This window comes from Sorghum bicolor, chromosome 2 (genome assembly GCF_000003195.3).
Source record: "Sorghum bicolor cultivar BTx623 chromosome 2, Sorghum_bicolor_NCBIv3, whole genome shotgun sequence".
Lineage (NCBI taxonomy): Eukaryota > Viridiplantae > Streptophyta > Magnoliopsida > Poales > Poaceae > Sorghum > Sorghum bicolor.
This window is the reverse complement of record NC_012871.2, coordinates 62,072,452-62,091,880: the sequence shown is the minus strand read 5'-3', so window position 1 is coordinate 62,091,880 and position 19,429 is coordinate 62,072,452. Positions and strand designations below refer to the sequence as shown.

Genomic DNA, 19,429 nt, shown 5'->3' with positions numbered 1-19,429 from the left:
AAAGACAATAAAAAAAGCAATCTTTCAAATTTGTATCCAAATTATTCATCTCTGTTATTTAAAAATATCTTTTGAAATAACCTTAAATTTATATTTAAATTGTTTATGTATATTACTATGAAAGATAATACAAAACAACCTTTATTAGTACCTAAGCTATCTTGCAATAGGACCTCCAAATTAATTATCACAATACGTGCTTAGAAAAATAATTAGAAATTCTCACAAAATCAGAAAAATAATATTGGTAATGTATCTATTGTGATATTGAGTTGTTTGGATCTCATTCTCATAATCATTTTGTAGATAGAGATATAGACTTTAGGTTTTAGAATAAACATAAGGAGTGTTTGAATTTCATAAACTGAGGCGGACGCGTTAGGTTGCCCGTCTTAACTGAGGTGGTTGTTGGGCCGGCTGTCTGGTCACGAATAACCGAGATAGGCAACCGGTCCAACCACCTCGGAGCCTCATTTTTAAACGTTGTGAGAGATTTTATGTAGTAACAAGTAGTGTTCGCATGGTGATTGTTGTTTTTGCATAATAAGAATATTCAGATAGCAAGGTTTTAAAATAAAGATAAGGAGTGTTCAAATCTCATTCTCATTTATGTATCTCGTTCTTATTTTCGGAGAACCAAACACTACTAGTCACGACTACTTTTGGTGTACACATGTAAACGGTAAGCTCCGATGACCTGATGCCTTATACAACAGTTAAATTATGATACATTATTTGTAGGGAGAATCGACCAGTACGAATTTCTATATTGCCAATGTAATATGCTTTGCTCGTTTAAGATTATCTGTCGAATCTACCAGTCATTCAGTAATGTTTTTCTCTTACAACAAATCAATAAATAATAATTTCAGATATGATTTTTCAGACAAACGAACATTCTTATAAATACTTAATATGGAAATATTGCTGTGGGATTACAATTTATGGAACATTGCATTGCCGGAATTCCCGTACTACCAGACTACCAGTAATGAATTCAGAAGTATTTTCAGTTTCAACTGTGCGTAAGTTCATGTTACCTGATTGTTGGGCACAGAACTCTGCCCGTCCGTAAACCAAGTGCGGGTGGATCCGTAGCGGTGCCATGACGATGAACCAGCCAGCGGACGCATTGGGCCCAACGGGCAGCGAAAATACTCGGTGACGAGTTCTGTTACGCTGACGCGCCACGGTCCACCTTTTTTCTACCGGCGGGGCCCAGCGGGTCCCAGGCTCCTGCCGGCCGGAGAGATGCCGGTAGATGGGCCCGTGCCGGGCAGCAAATTATACGCGTCGTGAGCCCGGCGACCCCAGAACCCACCGGCTCTGCTCTCACTTTTCCAGCTTCGAGGGACGGATCGGATGCATGCAGGTAGGCTATGTAGGTACAAGCTTCGATCATGACCTTCCGCTCGTTGTCACTGCCAGTTTGGACTGTACTGTCGACATAGTACGGATACCAAACGTACAAAATTAGGACTAGTACCAGGGCGTATGTAGCGAAGCCAGAAAAGGCACTGTTCTTGCTTCTGGCGCCATTCCTGCAGGATTTTCAATGCTCACTGTCGATCAATACTCGAGTCCATGCTCATTCTAGTGCGGTAGTGCCTTGTGAAGAGGAGAAATGATGGTACGTGCGCGCTGGCAGAATGAGAGAAGCCGAACGGCTAATTGGCAGCGGCGGCACACCGTGGCAGGCTGGCAGCCAGCACCATCATTATCAGTGAACAATCGTTAGAATAGAAAACTAGCGAAACGTCAGATTTTATCTATACAAAATATTAAGCGTGAACTGAGTATGCGATCAAAAATCGAGTTCACGCTCATCATTGGCTTGTGAAAACGGAGAGATTAGAGGATGGTGCGCGCTGGCATAATGAGCAGGAAGCCGAACGGCTAACTGGCGCGGGCGTCCAAAGCGGTGGCACAAGCCGAGCGACCCAGCAACAGAGGTCTGCAGCGGGCCGGGGGTCGACCGGGCGAGCGGCGCGAGGGCACACCGCACGCACGCACGCAGGCACATGCTGATCGCGGAGCGCGCAAGCAATCCCTCCCGACCGCGCTATATCCAGGCCATACAGCTATCGGTTCCGCAGCCACGAGGGGGGCAGAAACCACAAATCAGGCCGTGCCGCCGTGCCCCCCTTTTTGGTCTGTCCACGCACGCATGGCCCCCCGTACGTGCCCATGGTGTTGGATTAGAGCAACGCTAAGAGCAATTATAATAGCAGGTTGCAAGCAAATTAAATATTAAGGTGAAGGAGAGAGTAGAAGCGGAGTGTAAGTTTACAGGCGGCTTAGGCATAAGAATCAAGTAAATTTGTGAAAGATACGAGTGGGTCATATATTAATAGTGATGAGCTAACCACTATATAATTAAGCTACAAGAAGACTGTAAAAAACATTACAGCCAATAGCTGGCTGTCTTATTAGCCTTGCTTTAATAATATAGTCAGCTGCTGTTGCAGCTTTCTTGCAGCCCACTCATATAGTGATTAGTCTATCATTATTAATATATGACACATTTATCTCTGTCATAAACTTTTTTGGTTTTTATGACTAAGCGGACTGTAAGCTTACAGCCCGTTTCTACTCTTTTTTACCCTCTCTTTTCACCATTTAGTCAGTTTACATACTTCTATTATACTTACTCGTACGTGGTGGTGTCTACAGTCTACGTGGCAGTGTATAGGGTGGGTGGTTTTGGTTCGAGTGCAGTGACGAAACAATCAAATATCTGCGCATAAACGAGGCGGCGCTTTCTCGAGGCATAAGATGCATGCATGCGTCTGCACAGACGAAGATTGGCACAGCAGCAACACTTTGCCCGGACGTTCATTCATTCCAGGATGCCGTAGACCCGGTACGTCCGTCGTACTCCCGTACGTAGCTGCACAACCATGAACCATCTGTGTTCACGATTTGGTTGTCCGGGAGTAGTAAGTACGTGCTAATCTCCTTGGAAGCAAGGAATAATCTGACCTGCCTGCCATTGCCCTCTGCGTTAGTCATATCCATGTAATCAATGGCAGGACGATTCCGTGCTGGTGCCATCGATCACTTTGCAAATGCGGTTCGTTTTTTGTACTAGCAACGTGTCGTCGTCAGTGACAGAACAGAAGGCAACAAAATGGCCGAGCGTGCCAGACTATCAGTGCACGTTTAGTTTTGAACGGAAACAGCAGCTGATGCTCGCGTAATCATGGAGGTCCGGGTGCTGCAGCACATCATGGCCTCACCTTTTTTCTGAAAAAAAGCCTGCGAACTTTTCCGTTCCTGATGGCAGGCTGGCAGGCACGGCACGATATGAGTATGCCAGCAGCCCCACGGTTGCAGCGGCACTGGTCGATCACGATCAGGTATTCAGGTACTAGTACACAGCATGACACAAGGCCCCCGCCCCCCGGGGCCCCGGCGACGACGGCGACCGTTCCGTTGCACTGCCACTGATGATGTTTCGCTTTTACGCCCAACAAGCCTGTCTGGACCGGATTCGGCGAGATCGACAGAACTTTCGTTTCCACGTACTACTACGTACAAGCGCGGCGCATTGAAGATCACTGTGGATGAGACTCGTGTTTAGAACCCTGATGAAACTACTCATTCACGAAAGGGAGATGACAGGGGGGAGCAATTAAGAGCAAGCAAGTACGTTGTACGCACTCTGCATTACTAGAGCACCGGGCAGGAAAAAAAAAGAGATTCATAACACTGAGCCTTTTACCCGTATGACATTATAAAAGATTGACCAAACCAGAATGCCACTAAAAAATTGTTTCGCACCGCTGTGCCCAACTTCATCTTCGACTATACCCGTGTGCCATTCTTTTCCCATTCCATTTGTTTTGTAACGTTTAAGGGGTCTGGCAGGTGGGGTCTTAGGTAGAAAAATGTCCTTCCAGTCCATACCACACGCTGCCATGGTCGTGCTGCTCTCCCTGGCCACGGACGTCGCGGGCCCGCCGACGTGGATGCGCTCCCCAGTGCTCTGTGGCGCGGCAAGCGAGGCCTCGTGCTGGGGCTCTGGGAGCTGCACTGCGCTGCAGACGCTGCGGCTCCGCACGTGCTACACACTACTGCTGTCAACTTGTACAGTAAACAAACTAGGGCCTTGTTTAGTTGCAAAATATTTTATAAAATATGAATAATACCAATTTTGTTTGTATTTAACAAATATTGTCTAATCATAGACTAACTAGGCTCAAAAGATTTGTCTAGTCAATTCCAACCAAACTATGTTATTAGTTTTTATTTTCATATATATTTAATACTTCTTGCATACGTCTAGAGATTCGATGTGACGGAGAATCTGAAAAATTTTACAAAATTTTTTGGAGGCCTAGCACTTTCCCGTGACAAGCCGCACAGCGCGGACGGATCGATCATCAGTTCCGAGGAAGCGGGATCATACCGCCATTTTCCATTTATCCTTGTGCTACAAACTACTCACTCCAAAGAATGCAACGACAGAACCGATCAAAATTATTCAAGTCTAACAACATTTATAATAAAATAGTATTGATTTATGTTTTTAAATAAATTTATTACGAAAGTATATTTTATAACTAATCTAATAGTATTTATTTTATATCATGAACGTGAGGACTTATTTAGATCCAAAAAGTTTTTGGATTTTGACAATGTAGCACTTTCGTTTTTATTTAACAAACATTATCCAATCATGGAGTAACTAGGTTTAAAAATTTTATCTTGCGAGTTACAAGCAAACTGTGTAATTAGTTTTTATTTTCATCTATATTTAATATTCCATGCATTTGCCTCAAGATTCGATGTGACGGAAAATCTTGAAATTTTTTTTGTTTTTTGGGTGAACTAAACAAAGCCTTAGTATATTTTTATATAAATTTAGTTAAATTTTAAAGAGCTTGATATTTTGAAAAAAAATGAGAATTATATTTTTTTAGACGGAGAGAGTAGTTTATAGTTTATAGCTCCCATGACGCTGGTATCGTGTCCATTTTGCAAAAAGAAAATGATAAACAAGGTCTAATATGGTCTTTTTTTGTTTTGTCACACAAGGGAAAAAATCACTGAGATAATTAATTAATTTGACTAAGCACTAGAGGGAAGGAAAAAAACTGGCAGACAGTGGCACTGGGGAAAAGAAGATTTTGTCAAGACCAATTGGCCTAGGGGTATTTAAGTCAAATGTCAGACCACTTAACAGCTGTTAGACTTCAAAATGGACGGAATGACATACGGGTATAGCCGAAGATGAAGTTGGGCACAGCAGTGCGAAACAACTTTTTAATGGCCTCCTGGTTTGGTCAATCTTTCATAATGACATACAGGTAAAAACCTCCATAACACTAGTACGTATAACAGTATTGCATGGTTTAGTTGCGTGCCCAGGCCATGTAAAACGATTTGCCGTTGCCGGGAGGGCTGGATGTACGCTATACTACATTGGTGACAGAATTATCGAGGCTGTGAAGCAAATGGCCAGGGGGGAAAAGGTCACTGTGTGCTGCGCCTGCGCGCACTCACGAACAAGCCACAAGGAGAGGAACCGGAACCAGATCCAACCAACCAGAGGTGGCTCGTGCGCGGTGCGCCGGGGCGTGGTCCATGCCATGCATGCAAAGGTTAAGGGCGCGGCGTGCCTGTGCCAGCCGACGGAGGTGATGATATCGAGCGCACCAGTGTCCACGGAGTCGAGACGAGCGCCGAGGTCCCTGCCGAAAAGCTAGCAAACGGCCGGGCAGGTGAAGACGCGCGTCGCGCTTTTTGCCTCGCCGTACGTCCTCACAGTTTCCTCCGGTGGGCTGGAAAGGCCTGGCCTTGTCGTGATCCCTCGGCGCGGCACCCGGGGGGTCCGGTGGCCGGCGGAATCGAAAGCAGCAGCTTGGCCGCGCCGCCCGCGCACGGCGGGTTTGCCGTCGTCTCGTTACCGGAATCCAAGGCTGCCCGCAGCTAGCAGCGCGACCGATCCGTGGCCGTGCACGGTTAGGCCCCGTTCGTTTCTACAGGAACGATTCCTGGCCGCATAATTCATTCACAAATTTATATAAACCAGGAATTATTCCAAGCCGTTTCTAGCCTGTTCCGGCGTAAACGAACAGTTAGCGTGCAAGAAACCGGTCGCATTCATGGCCGTAGCCATGGACGAGGGGTGGGGAAGAACACGCAGCGCGCAATCGGAGACGATTTGTTGTTGGGATCAGATGCATGGTTACGAGTTATTGCGTGTGGGCCTTGTACGACAGGTTAATCAAGCGCTTAAATAAATGTGTAAAAATGCGTACTACTTAGAGTAACTTCAGCCGAGAATGCAAATTGAGCTCCTATTTTTTTTATTTGCATGCTGGGCTGCATACAATAGAGGCCCAAAATTTACTTCAACTCTAGCCCAACAACCTATCTGCTCACATGCCGCACGCACGCCAGCTCCAGCTCCGACTCGCACTCACGCCGCCAGCTCCAGCTCCGACTCGCACGCACGCCGCCAGCAACGACGCCCCGCTTGCTCGCCGCCGTCACCATTAGTAGCCGCACCGCGCGTGAGCGGGAGGAGGCGGAGGCGGCACCTGCGCATGCGCACACGCAGGAGCCCAAGCTCCCGTCCAGGTCCATGGTTGGACGGATGGTGGTGGATGGCCGTGGCAGCGGCGGCAGAGGCTGAGGCGCTGCGGCACGCGCTGTGGCCGTCGATGAACTTGTGCTTGTTGTTGTGCATCCAGACCTTGAAGACGCCCATCTCCTGGCAGCACTCGTCGCGCTTCTGCAACCGCCAGCTCAGCCGCTCCGACAGCGCTTGCATCCGCTGCTTTTGCTCCGGGCTGAATTTGGTGTGGAACCGCTTCCTCGCCGCCGCACCGGGAACAACAGTCCCGGGCGGCGCTGGCGGAATCGGGCCCAGGGAGGCAGAGGCGGGCTGCGGCGGCGGCCTCGGCGCCACCGCAGGGGTTTGGACGCCCGGGCTCGGCGCGCCAGTGCTCAGCTCGAGGAGCATGTGCGGCACCGGCGCAGCCTACTGGCAGTAGCCGTGCGACGGCAAGGCTGGCCCCGGCAGCGACGACATCGGGCAGTCCTCGTCGAAATCCGAGCCCACTGGAATTGTTTTTTTACTCAAGCTTATAAAATTTAAAATAAAAGTCTGTTTAGGAGGGCCACTGGAGTTGCTCTTAGCCACCACATCTCTGCTGTTTGTTGGTTTTAAGATGGAGATCGAGGAAACTGAAGAGTAATGGGGGCGCAAGTTGAGCTTGGCCGGCCGGTGAGGGGACTACCGGGTCGACACGAGGCCACCGTTGGGGGAGTTGTGCCGCACGGCACAGGCCTGTGCGTGTCTCGTCACAACTCACACGGTGACTGGTGAGAGCGGTAAGTGGAGGCTGGAGGGGACAACGATGAACTGAACCAATGACTGCATGCCGCCGGCTCTGTAATTCCTCAGATCATCATTCTCAGGCAACCTCAGAGAGCATGCCAGCCTTCACGGTTTGTATGAACAGAAGCTTCTCTTTCTCAGCCTAGCTTGGTCCAGCGCCTTACTGTCCCCATTGGCGAATTTTCTCTTCATGTGGTTTATAATTACTGCGTGCTTTCATTGCACAGGGGGAACTCCTCCCCCATCTCCTACTGTCAGTTGTGTCTTGTCTGCTGCCCGAAAAGTGAGACGACACCTTTGCCGTGCGAAACTGCAAGTGGCGATGCACGTACCGCACTACAGAAACGGTGCATGTGTGGTCTGTTCGTGCATGTGGCCAGAGGTTTGGTTCCATGTACCGCTCCTACATTTTGCGTGCTGGTTAAGTGATTAGGAAACGAGGTTTAATTTATTAGGCCCGCGAATATGCCTGCGCACGGTACATACATCGTTGAACGGATGAACCGCCTAATTCTGGACGCTAGCTAGCCTGATCTGACCACATGGCTTGCAGTTGCAGCTAATGTTAGAGTAGTTTTTTTTTAATTCTGATAATAAAGGCCTGCATTCTGATAACAAGATTTAGGCCTTGTTTAGATACATTCAAAAACCCAAAACTTTACAAGATTCTCCATCACATCGAATCTTGAGGCACATGCGTAGATCATTAAATATAGATAAAAAAAGATAACTAATTACACAGTTTATCTGTAAACCACGAGACGAATCTTTTAAGCCTAGTTGCTTCGTGATTGGATAATGTTTGTCAAATAAAAACGAAAGTGCTACCGTGTCAAAATCCAAAAAGTTTTTGATCTAAACAAGGCCTTACACACGAGGAGGCATCTTTCCATGTACCGGAAACTGCCAGATTGAATATAAAATCATCTAGCCGTCGGTCACTGCGTCCTTGACAGGACTAGCTAGAGTTCATTACGCAATTAGTAGTATATATACACGCGTTTTATATACTCCTATCTATAGAACCATGTGTGTACGGCTGCACATCTTGTAATAATAATGCAAAACAATTGCACTGCCCCCTGTACGGACGCTAGGGGGTAGTATGGCTGATCCACATCCACCAGCAGACAAACTGCAGTGGCCTTCAAATCAGCGGAGGAAAGCCAGCAGCGGCTTCCTATAATTATCCTCCTTTTTCACCCTCTCGTCTCGCTGCCTGCGAGAATCTGCTGCGCCGGAAAGACGGTGGTGGTTGGTTTCTCGGGCATCGCTCACCCCGGCAGGAAAAGGATGATGGCCCCCCGGTTGTGTTGTGCGGTTGTGCCTGATTGATTGATGGCTGCGCGCGGGCGGGCTGCCTGCTGGGCTGGTGAATCCGGAGGGAGCGATGTTGTTGTTGTTGTTGCAGGCATGTGCTGTGTGATCTGTGATTCATCTTCAGCGGAGGGAGAGGATCAGAGGAATGTGGTTAATGCTGATCGTCTTGGCGGACAGGGTTGATGCTCTGCGGGATAAGATCCTCAAGGGACAGGCCGCTGTGCCAATGATTCTCCTCTGCAGATCCATGATATGGCCTATCACGATTTTCATATCAGCGTAGTACGGTAGTGCTGCTGGATGCTGAATCATTGGCACAGCGCAACATCCGCTGCTGCTGTACCGTCAGATCTGCAGTTCTACACTGCATGCCACTGGAGAGCACTTCTTAGGCCTTGTTTAGTTCGCAAAATTTTTCAAGATTTCCGTCACATCGAATCTTTAGTCACATGCATGGAGCATTAAATAAAGATAAAAATAAAAACTAGTTACACAGTTTACCTGAAATTTGTGAGATGAATCTTTTGAGCCTAGTTACTCCGTGATTAGACAATGTTTGTCAAATAAAAACGAAAGTGCTACAGTAGCAAAAAAACCAAAATTTTGCCAACTAAAGCAGGACACCCCAACACCATGCTCCACATTGCCACCGTAGGAACCACAAACTTGCAAATGCATAGCCTGAGATCCGGAAGCTCCCGTTCAGTTTGGCAATGGATACGAGTTCTTCTTGTATACTCCCTCCGTCCCATAAAAAAGAGTTGTGGAAATCATATTGGTCTAGATTTATAAAAAATATGTGCAATATTTATATCTTTAAATATGTTTATTATAAAAATATATTTAACAGTTTACTAGTGCTACTAATTATGCATTATAAATATTAATATCTTGTTAAATATATTTAGTTAAAGTTAAAAGTTGTTGATTTTTTGAGAAGCAAGAATAACTCTGTTTTAGGGATCGAGGGAATATGTACATTTGGATGTGGCTCATCAAGTCATCATCAACTTTTACCCCTGATCAGATCTGATGAGCTATTCGGAAGATGACCGGGGTTGTTGCCAAAAAAACAGAAGAATTTGGTAGCTGTGGCTTGATGCGCCTTCCAAATCTGTAGTAGTACATGTACACCACAAACGTCAGGCGTCAGCAGCAGATCCAAGCAGGAGCAAACAAAGCGAAGGCACTGTCTCGGTCTGTCCGTGTTGGCACTTGACAGATTGCGGATTTGGAAGGCATGGCATGGCATGGCATGCAGACTGCGGACAAAATTCTGGGCGTTATTTTGAAGATGAGAACGGACAAAATAGTTGATGCGACAGGTTTGTTATGTAGTCGCGTTTCGTGGTACCACCGTACCGCCGCTGCATTATTTTGATACGGACGTCTGTTTGAGACAAACCGAGTATTTTTGTCACTTGTATACGTAGTACATGCTAGATGATCTCACTATAGAGAATTAACAGACGAGAACTGGGCATCATGCATCACATTCACACCCATGCATTGGAACACACTCCAAGGGCCCGCGCTAGCATAGGAGTAGTAGCAATTTTATATTGGGCCTGCAAATACAGGTTTCGCTAACCTTGGTCTGTCTCTACATCATCGTCGATCCGATGGTTTGGCTATATCACCTCGGCGTCGCCGGGAGAAACTCGTCGAAATCCAAATGCCAATGCCGACGAGACAGCTGGGGTTTTAACTTTTAAGCGAAGATGCTAGCTGGGAGATCCGGAAGAAACTGACGCGATTTATTTCATCGTGCAGACAGTTACGTCTAGACGCCAAAACCCTCTAGTTATCCAGGATCCTAACAGCGTCACACGTGGAAAATCCAAACTCCCAAAATACAGTCGGCAAAACATGCATAATTATATACATATATAAACACCGTGTATGATCTTTACATTCCGATGGAGCAATGAGCTCGCAGAGGACTAACAATCTCCTGGCAAACCAAAGATGGCGAGGAATCATCGGATCTCCTACTGCACTCTCCTCGTGATCCGACTCACCGTACGGTTCACGAACGCCGCCATGGACTACTACCAAGCGGCGCTGCTGACGCAGTTCATCGAGTACCAGCAGGCCGAGGCCCAAGCAAGACCGGCAAGGCAACCAGCCGCAGCCGGGCCTGCCGAAACCGACCCATGGGCTGACGCTGACCCGGTCAGCAGCTTTGACAACCTGCCCACCTCCTGCAGCGACGACCCCAAGGGCAGCAAAGGAGGCCGACAGGATGACGGCGCTGCCGGGGGCTCGAGCCGCCGCGCGTCAACTTCGAGCAGTACGCGGGGTACGTGACGGTGGACGAGGAGCACGGCCGCGCGCTCTCCTACTGCGACGCCGCCTCCAAGCCCCTCGTCCTCTGGCTCAACGGAGGTACGGTGAGCAGAGGATGTTTGCTGCAGCATGCACGCTCGTTTGATTTGGTTGCGAATTTTGCGATAATAAGTCGCGTTTCTTCTTGCACGCGCCACGCTCACGCGCGCACGCAGGGCCAGGGTGCTCGTCGTCGTCGCTGGGATTCGGCGCCAAGATGGAGCTCGGCCCGTTCCGTGTCAACCCCGACGGCAAGACGCTGGGCAGGAACAGGGGACGCCTGGAACAACCGTGAATCTTCCGGTCCCAACATTCGGACGGGAGCCTCGGTCGGTTTCCCGCCGGATATTTCCCGCCCATCTTGGAGCAGCGCACCAATATTTTTTTATGTCTGCGCTTTCTATGCGTCCATACGAGTACATAGAGATGGTCCATCAGCCACCCACGATGCAGTGTCCAGTTTTCTCTTTCCTCTCTTATTAATGTTACTATTTCTCTTTTCTTTCTTCTTAATTCTCTAGTAGTTAGCTTCTTTTTTTCTTATTTTATTTTTCTTCACTCCGGCAAGCTGCTACGTCAGTGTTTTTCTTTCTTCTTCTTCTTCTTTTCTTCTCATTTCTTTTCTTATTTTTCTTTTTTCTTTTTATTGTCATCTTTTTTATTCTTTGATCTTATTATTCTTTCCACTTTGCTTATTCTTTGATCCTTTTTTATTTCTTATCTTTTTTTCCTTTTTATTTTTCTTTTATTTTCTTTGTTTTTTTATTTCTCTTTTATAATCACATAGTAGTTGTGTGATGTTTCCATTTCTTTGTCGTTACTTTTTGTTTTTGTTTTCTCTTTTTTGGTATTTTATTTTTCTTTTCATCTTTTAGTTTTAGTTTTCCATTTTTTGGGTTATTTTATTCTAATCAATTGTTTTGTTTATATTTTTCTCTTTCTTTTTTATTCCTTTTTTTCTTTTATTTACTCTAGGAAGATTTTTCTTTCTTTCTAATTATGTTTTTCTTTGATTCATGTTTCTAATTTTTAATCTTTTTTTTATTTTTCTCTTTTTCTTTTCATTTCTTTTCCTTTTCGTGCATCATGCATTTTTATTTTCTTTTTCATGTTTTATATGTGTTTACTATTTTTTTATGTTTTTACCTTTCTTCTATTTTTTTCTTTTCTTTCCATTTTTTATGTTCATTTAGTATGCTAGTGATATCATATGTTTTTTTCTTATGTTCTTGCGTTATACATGATGTTTTTTTATGTTCTCGTGGTACATATGATGATGTTATATGGTCTTTTTTGCGATGTTTGCGTAACATATATGTGATGTTCTATAATATATTTAGTGATGTTCACATAATATATATGCAATGTTCTATAACATATTTAGTGATGTTCTATGGTGCATTCAGTGATGTTAACTTAGTACACATGTGATGTTTTATGATGTATTTAGTGATGTTCCGTAATATATATATATATATATATATATATATATATATATATATATATGACTGCGCTAATGGATACCCTGGGTACTTATTAATATTTGGTACCCGACCCCCTCCCGCTTCCAACCTTATGTCCACAGCACTCTCGACCTCCGATCCCTCCAATCGGGTTTTGACAGTCCGTATATTTCCCTAGACAGTTTTTTTCTTTCTTCTCACGTGGCCCGGTTTTGCATTGTGGACCATATCTGGTTTTTTCATTCCGCTTTTTTAGATTTTCTATCGGTGGTTTTTCCTCATTCTATTTCTTCAGTATTTCCGTCATTTTTTCATGCCATCTCTTTGTTTTGATATTCTGTTTCTTTTTTTTTTCATTTTTTCAAACCGCCCCTATTTTCTCTGTTACTTTTCACGTGAACAGATATGCAACTGGTCTTTTTTTTGTTTTTCATGTGAACAGATATGCGGGCATGGAGATTCCGTATTGTTACTGGACATGTTTTTTCACAGATTATTTTTCGTCCCGTGTTTTTTTATATATATTACAAGCAATCAATATGAACCAGTGATATCTGTGATTAAAAACGAATAACGTCAAATTGGGAAATAATACATGTACTAATAGATCATGATACATTGACTAGGAAAGGAAGATGGTTGAAAAAATAAAAAAGAACGGGGGCAAAGCATGACTCCAAGCAGGCTGTGTTGCATAGTGGTCGTACAGTTCTTATTAGTACATGTACAACTGGTTGATGCGATTGGTAGGAATGGTGCCGACTCCGAATGGTGCATTTGCCCCAGGTTGACTATAGCAGAACATGTGTGCATTAGAGGAGGTCAAACTTACAAAAGTAAATGGTAGTACAGATCAAAATTCAGTATAGTGGCAGAGCAAGTAACGGGAAGTTGTACATGGTAAAAGCGATACAAATGCTCACGTTTGTAGTAGTCATAATAAATTTGTTCCTTTAATGTCAGCTAGTGCATACATAAATCAAGATAGATAAATCATAAAATCGTGCTAGCTGCACACTAGTTGCTGATGAGTACCGATGAGGCCAACATCACCTACTGGTCGAAGAAGGCTAACTAATAAAATTAGAAAAAAATATGTAACTGGTGAGAGCACACATCAGCAGGCAGGTTAAATAAAGATTCATGTATAGTGGTAAGCGTAGAACCTCAAGGCTCTCAATTTTTCTCTGTCCCAAACCAAAGACAGAATATAATATTTTTACGGTATTGGAAATATTTGGAACAAAGATAGCACCACAACTATATTATTTTATCAAGCTATAAGTAAGAGTTAGAACATGTCTGTCTTTAAAACTCCATATAATTTAAAGAAATATTTGGAACAAAGATAGCACCACAACAGAGATAGCACCACATATATAACTATGGGAAAGAAATTTACATAAAAAAGGATGAGAGCATATGAAGAAACTGTTAGAACATGCTTGTCTTCTAAAACTCCATATAATTTAAATCTTAACCTTTTTTATACTACCTCAGAGAATCTACGATTCTCTTGACCACTATATTTTAAAGCATTAGCACTGTGACAGTAGGCTAGTGCAACTATACACATGTCAACATGGGTCCAGGGATCAAAACATTTAAGGGATAAAAAACAGGTAAAGTTGCAAATATTTAGCAATGTCAGGGTTATATTTAGGTTGTGATACTCTGACAAAGGGTATTGCAACCACATTTACAATGATGCATGCAAGAGTTCAAATGGAAGGCTAGAGATGATCACATGATAATGTAATAAAAAGGCACAATACTTTTTGTCCTACAAACTTGAAATATCAACATAATGGTCAATTCCAATGCAGTGTTATTTCAACTATAGTTGGAGATTCAGACTTAGTTACCTAGTTTACTTTTACATCATATACAACAGGTGGTCAATAGAAGATAGATTATTTATCCACCAATTGACAGTAATAGCCAATATTCCACAAGGCTAAAACAAACTACAATGAGCAAAAGCTTCCAGCACTCTCAAACAAGAAGACCAGAAGTTTCCAACAAAATTGATAGCAGAAATCTGAATCTCTCATTTGACGGTATATTTGGTTCAACGAATTTCAAGGTAGTAAAAGAAAAGCAAACGTGAATGCATTTGTGGCCATTTTGAGGAATAACAATAGTTTAAAAGCTTCAGCCGAAACTGCACATTTGATAGTCCAACCAAATTTGTGAGCACATTTCATTTAAGCTTAATTAAGATGGATACGAACTCACAACCAAGAGCATTGAGACGAGAAGCTGGGCAGCATACATCGTACACCCCATCCAGATAGCTCCACAGTATCCGGAAAATGTTGCTTCCTTTGCCATGAGTTGGATGAATAGAAAATGCAACAACATAGTCAACATACCAAATCTTGCATGACTCAAGTGTTAATTGAAAGGACAATATAATAGCTTACAAGAAATGAAATCAACAGAGCACATCTTGACTGCACAGATAAGCTCCTAATGTCTAGAATTTAAAAAGTTAAGCACAATATAATAGCTTACAAGAAATGAAATCAACAGAGCACATCTTGACTGCACAGATAAGCTCCTAATGTCTAGAATTTAATTTTTGGATTAAAGAATTATGTATTTAAACTAAATACCTTTGTACAAAATCAGTGACAATTTATTATGATTTCCTCACACATATTACTGACATGGTCACAAATATTTGCAACTATATGTTTAGGTATGTGTCTTGCAACCATAGCAGAATCGAGCCTGTCATCCACCAAAGACACTGTCCCCATGTTAGGGAATGAAACAATAGTGTATCTGTCAAAAAATTCTGATCAGCCCCTCTGAATAAGTTCAGGGATTCCTCGTAAAACAAGATCATATCAATATACATGCTTTGTTTACCATGTTCGAATCTTGCATAGCAAAAGGAAAAATGAGAAGTACAATTGTGGAGTGGAAAAAAAGAAAATATAGGCATTAGGCAAGCAGAGAAAACTGAAACAGAATAGCATGGAGCCATGAATATAAGCACAACTAAAAGATCCTGATCCAATTAGACATGATGGAGAAAACATAACAGAGGGAGGCCATGAGTATATATTGGCATAGAATGGACTAAGCCCAATTCAGTAAACAGGTGGCAGTAGAACTGTTCACATGAGTGCAAGATTTTTAGAATTAACCGCAATGACCAATACTAGCATAAGGTCTAACTAGGAATAGAGTACACGAGGAATTGAACTTACCAAGGTGGCAAGATTGTAGCTTCCATTGGCACTGCACTATGAAGATCAGCCAAGGAAATCTATATCTAATAGATGGATTGATGGTCAACAAGTGAAAGATATTACACCACAAGTGGTAGCGCTAGTGCCCAAGTGGGATCTACACAAAAAACTAAGAGAACGAAAAGATGATAAATAACAATGATAAAAATATTAGGTCTAACCAGAGGAAGCATAATCAACAATATTGAGCAACAAATGAACAGAACATAGACAATAAGGGAAAACAAAAAAAGTGAATCCCAAGGGGAAATGTAAATCATATACAACTCAACCTCTAACTGTTCTCATATACAAAATCAAGGTAGGAAAAATAATATAGAAAAAACATAATTGAAAGACAAATTAACTATCAAAGTTAAAGGCATGCTATTAACATGTACTAGAAACCAAGAAACAATGATTCCTTGTGTCTCCTCCCCCACGATCTCAAAATTAGAAAGAACAAAAAAAACTCGATACGATAAAAGAGAGGAGATGGGAGCGAGGGAACCGTGTGGGGGAGGGCTCAACTCCGAGGTGGGAGCGCGGGGATCCGGTGCAGGGGGAACGCCCGTGGGTTGGCTCCGTGCAGTGAGATAGGCTCAGTGATTTGGACTTAGGCCAAAGAGTTGCACAAAAGGAAAGCCAAAGAAAAGAGGTCTGAGCAAGGCCAGGAAAAAACCTAGAATCCTACTATCTTGCAGATTAGCATACTAATAGGCTGCAGAAAAATCATCAGATCAAGATGGATTGTGACTACATACTAGTTTGGTGTGCCTACTACTGTCAGGAACTTCAGAAATAATTCCTCAAATAATCAGGTACAGAAATAACATAAGCCTGTAAAGAGCTAGATAACAAATGTTTCTACAGCAACAGCAAGTTCAGGAAATAAACGAAGGCATTGTTTGCATTTATATGCGATAATCCTAATTAAAATGCATATATATTCTATAGGTAGAAGCATCCAAAGCCAGATGAACATTTTAATGAACTTCAGTTTGCACTGCATCCTTTATAAAATAGGAAACTCTAGGAAGCACCACATCATATATATTCACTAAATAACCAATGTCATAAGTTGTGCACCAAAAAATGACTCCCAAAAAAGAGGTAGCAGAGATAAGATGAAACTAACCTGCTGTAGCATCGATGCATTTGCATAGAGTACACTGCTACTGACTAAAAGCGATCCATTATTGTAAGTTTCATGCAATCGATCACTTTATTCAGGAATGAGTTAACAGAGATAAAAATATCGTCCACTCCACTTTCAATCACAGGCCATCCAGCCTCAGCAAGCCCATTGAGGGCTTCTTTAAACCTTTGAAAAAAGTAAACCAAGAAGTACAATTGTAAGTAAAGAAGATTCATGATAAGAACAGTCAGAAATATGTCTGTGCTATTCAAGAACTCAACCTGGTCAGCTTTTACCTAATATCGTGTAAAGCAGCATGCTACTGTGTGCATCCAATTATTACAGAATGGGTATCTTCATGAGCAACCTGCCTAAGATAGCGCAAAGCCTGTAATTGAAAGAAAATAAAAAATAAATTAATTGAAACACACAAGTTTAGACTAGCAAAAAACTATTGTTATTATTCAAAAAGGCTATTTATGTCCCATTGCTAAGCTTAGAATGATTTCAAGATAGTTGAAATCAAAATTATTTTATTTAAATAACATGGGGGGTGTCATGTTCCGAATGCAATCGACCAAGATGTATTTTGCAATCTACAATAGAGCTAAGCATTATAAGATATATATGTAGCTAAAAGAATGAAATGTGTAATTGAAAAAGAGTTTTAGACATTATGATCATCAATCCCAGGGAATATCTAACAAAATGGGATGAAACTATCAAACAAAGAGTCAAATACCAACACAAATCAAGCCTGCAACTCGAAAAATAAATCCCATAAATAAATAATTTGAATGATAAAAATTTCGAGCACCTAGCGTGCAACCAAAATTGCTGCACCTCGTCAAGCAAGAACACAGCAGTAGTTCCAAGGTCTACAATCTAGAAAATTACACTTGAGAATGAACTAATACATCACAAAATCAAAATAGTAGGACGGGTTTCTCTCTATTATACCTGGATTACTCATTTCATTAATGCATTCTCCTGCTTATGCTAGTGCTGCCTTGGACACCAGCACTCCCAACGCAGTGCCCTGCCACTTCAGACTCCAAGAGGCAGCGGATCCCAATTAGATCAAAACATCTTCTGTTTTTCAAATCCCGTTCCCTACTCTAGATATGGCATCTGCAATGAATTCCCCTGCTTTCGACACACCTGCATCCAATGCAAATGCAAACGCAAACAGGTTCAGGACATTCTAAAGATGGCAATGACATCAAGACGAATAGCCATGAGCACGCAGACATTTGATTGAGCAAGCGATGTGGGGGCGTACCTAGGGTATAAATAAATGTTAAAATCACTTGGATCTGGACAGAGTAGGATGGGATCGAGCTAGGGAGGAGGAAAGGGCGCGCCTTGTCGATCTGCTCGCTCCTCATCCCGCTCAAAGGTCGAAGAGGGCATGGTGGCTCGGCCTCCTACCTGCTACCGACGGGATCTGAGGGGGAGAGGACGGCGCGGCCTGTGAAGACGCCCTGGACGATGAACGGGGAGAGGACGACCTGAGACCGACGGCTCGGACGAGCTACGCTCGGACGCGCGACGCTCGAAGCAGCGGACCTGCCCGGACGCGCGACGCGCGGAGGCACGTACCCGCCCGGACGCACGCGGAGACCGGCCGCTCGCCGCGGACGCGCGCGGAGACCGGCCGCTCGCCGCGGACTCGCGACGCTCGGAGGCGCGGTCCGCCGGTCCCGCCCGGACGCGCGAGGAGACCGCCCAGGACTCGCGACGCTCGGAGGCACGGTCCCGCCCCGGACGCGCGAGGAGGACGCCCCGGACTCGCGACGACCTTCCGCCGACGGACGAAAGGATGACGCAGCGATGCTCGGAGGCACCTTCCGCCGACAGACTCGCGACGCTCGGAGGCACCTTCCGCCGACGCTCGGAGGACGCCCCGGACTCGCGACGCTCGGAGGCACCTTCCGCCGACGGACTCGCGCGAGGAGGACGCAGCGAAAACCGTCTGCTGGAGCCTGTGAGGGCGCCCTGAGGCCTGGACGACGGACGGGGAGAGGACGGAGGCGATGTTGGGAAGCCGCAAAACCGTCTGGAGTGAGCTCGGATCGTGGGGAGGTGCGAGCGAGGGTCGGGCGTCAGGTATGGGGCGACATCGGGAGAATTTGTGCGGACCGTGGCGACATCGGGAGAATTTGTGGGATCGGGAACAGGGCAGCGTCGGGAGGATGCGAGGCATCGGGCGAGCTCGGGTACCAAATATTATTCGGTACCCAGGGTGATATATAGAAAAGATATATATATATATATATATATATATATATATATATATATATATATATATATATATATATATATATATATATACGATGTTCTGTAATATATTTAGCAATGTTCTATTGTGTATTTAGTGATGTTCACTTAGCACACATGTGATGTTTTATGATGAATTTAGTGATGTTCTGTGTGTGTGTATATATATAGACACACACACACAATGTTCTATAATGTATTTAGTGATGTTCTATGGTGTATTTAGATATGTTCACGTAGTATAAATGTGATGTTCTAGGTATATTTTATGATGTTCTTTGAATTTTTTCTCTATTACACGTTTTAA

General features: G+C 44.0%; 1 protein-coding gene and 1 long non-coding RNA gene across 8 annotated transcripts; both read right to left on the bottom strand.

Annotated features, from left to right (window-relative positions):
• LOC8063720 (zinc-finger homeodomain protein 10) lies at nucleotides 6,428–6,973 on the bottom strand. The gene has a single exon (XM_002460311.1). The coding sequence runs from the start codon at nucleotides 6,971–6,973 to the stop codon at nucleotides 6,428–6,430; it is 546 nt and encodes a 181-aa protein (XP_002460356.1).
• LOC110432434 lies at nucleotides 12,997–19,052 on the bottom strand. Of its 7 annotated transcripts, none has more exons than XR_002449881.1 (6): nucleotides 18,125–19,052; nucleotides 17,803–18,003; nucleotides 17,124–17,230; nucleotides 16,843–17,028; nucleotides 14,701–15,834; nucleotides 12,997–13,253 (listed from the first exon to the last, which is right to left on the bottom strand). It is a non-coding gene; the product is annotated as an uncharacterized LOC110432434 (long non-coding RNA). The 7 variants fall into 7 exon arrangements; XR_002449882.1 differs by having other exon boundaries at nucleotides 12,999–14,787; nucleotides 14,889–15,834; XR_002449883.1 differs by having other exon boundaries at nucleotides 12,999–15,032; nucleotides 15,081–15,834.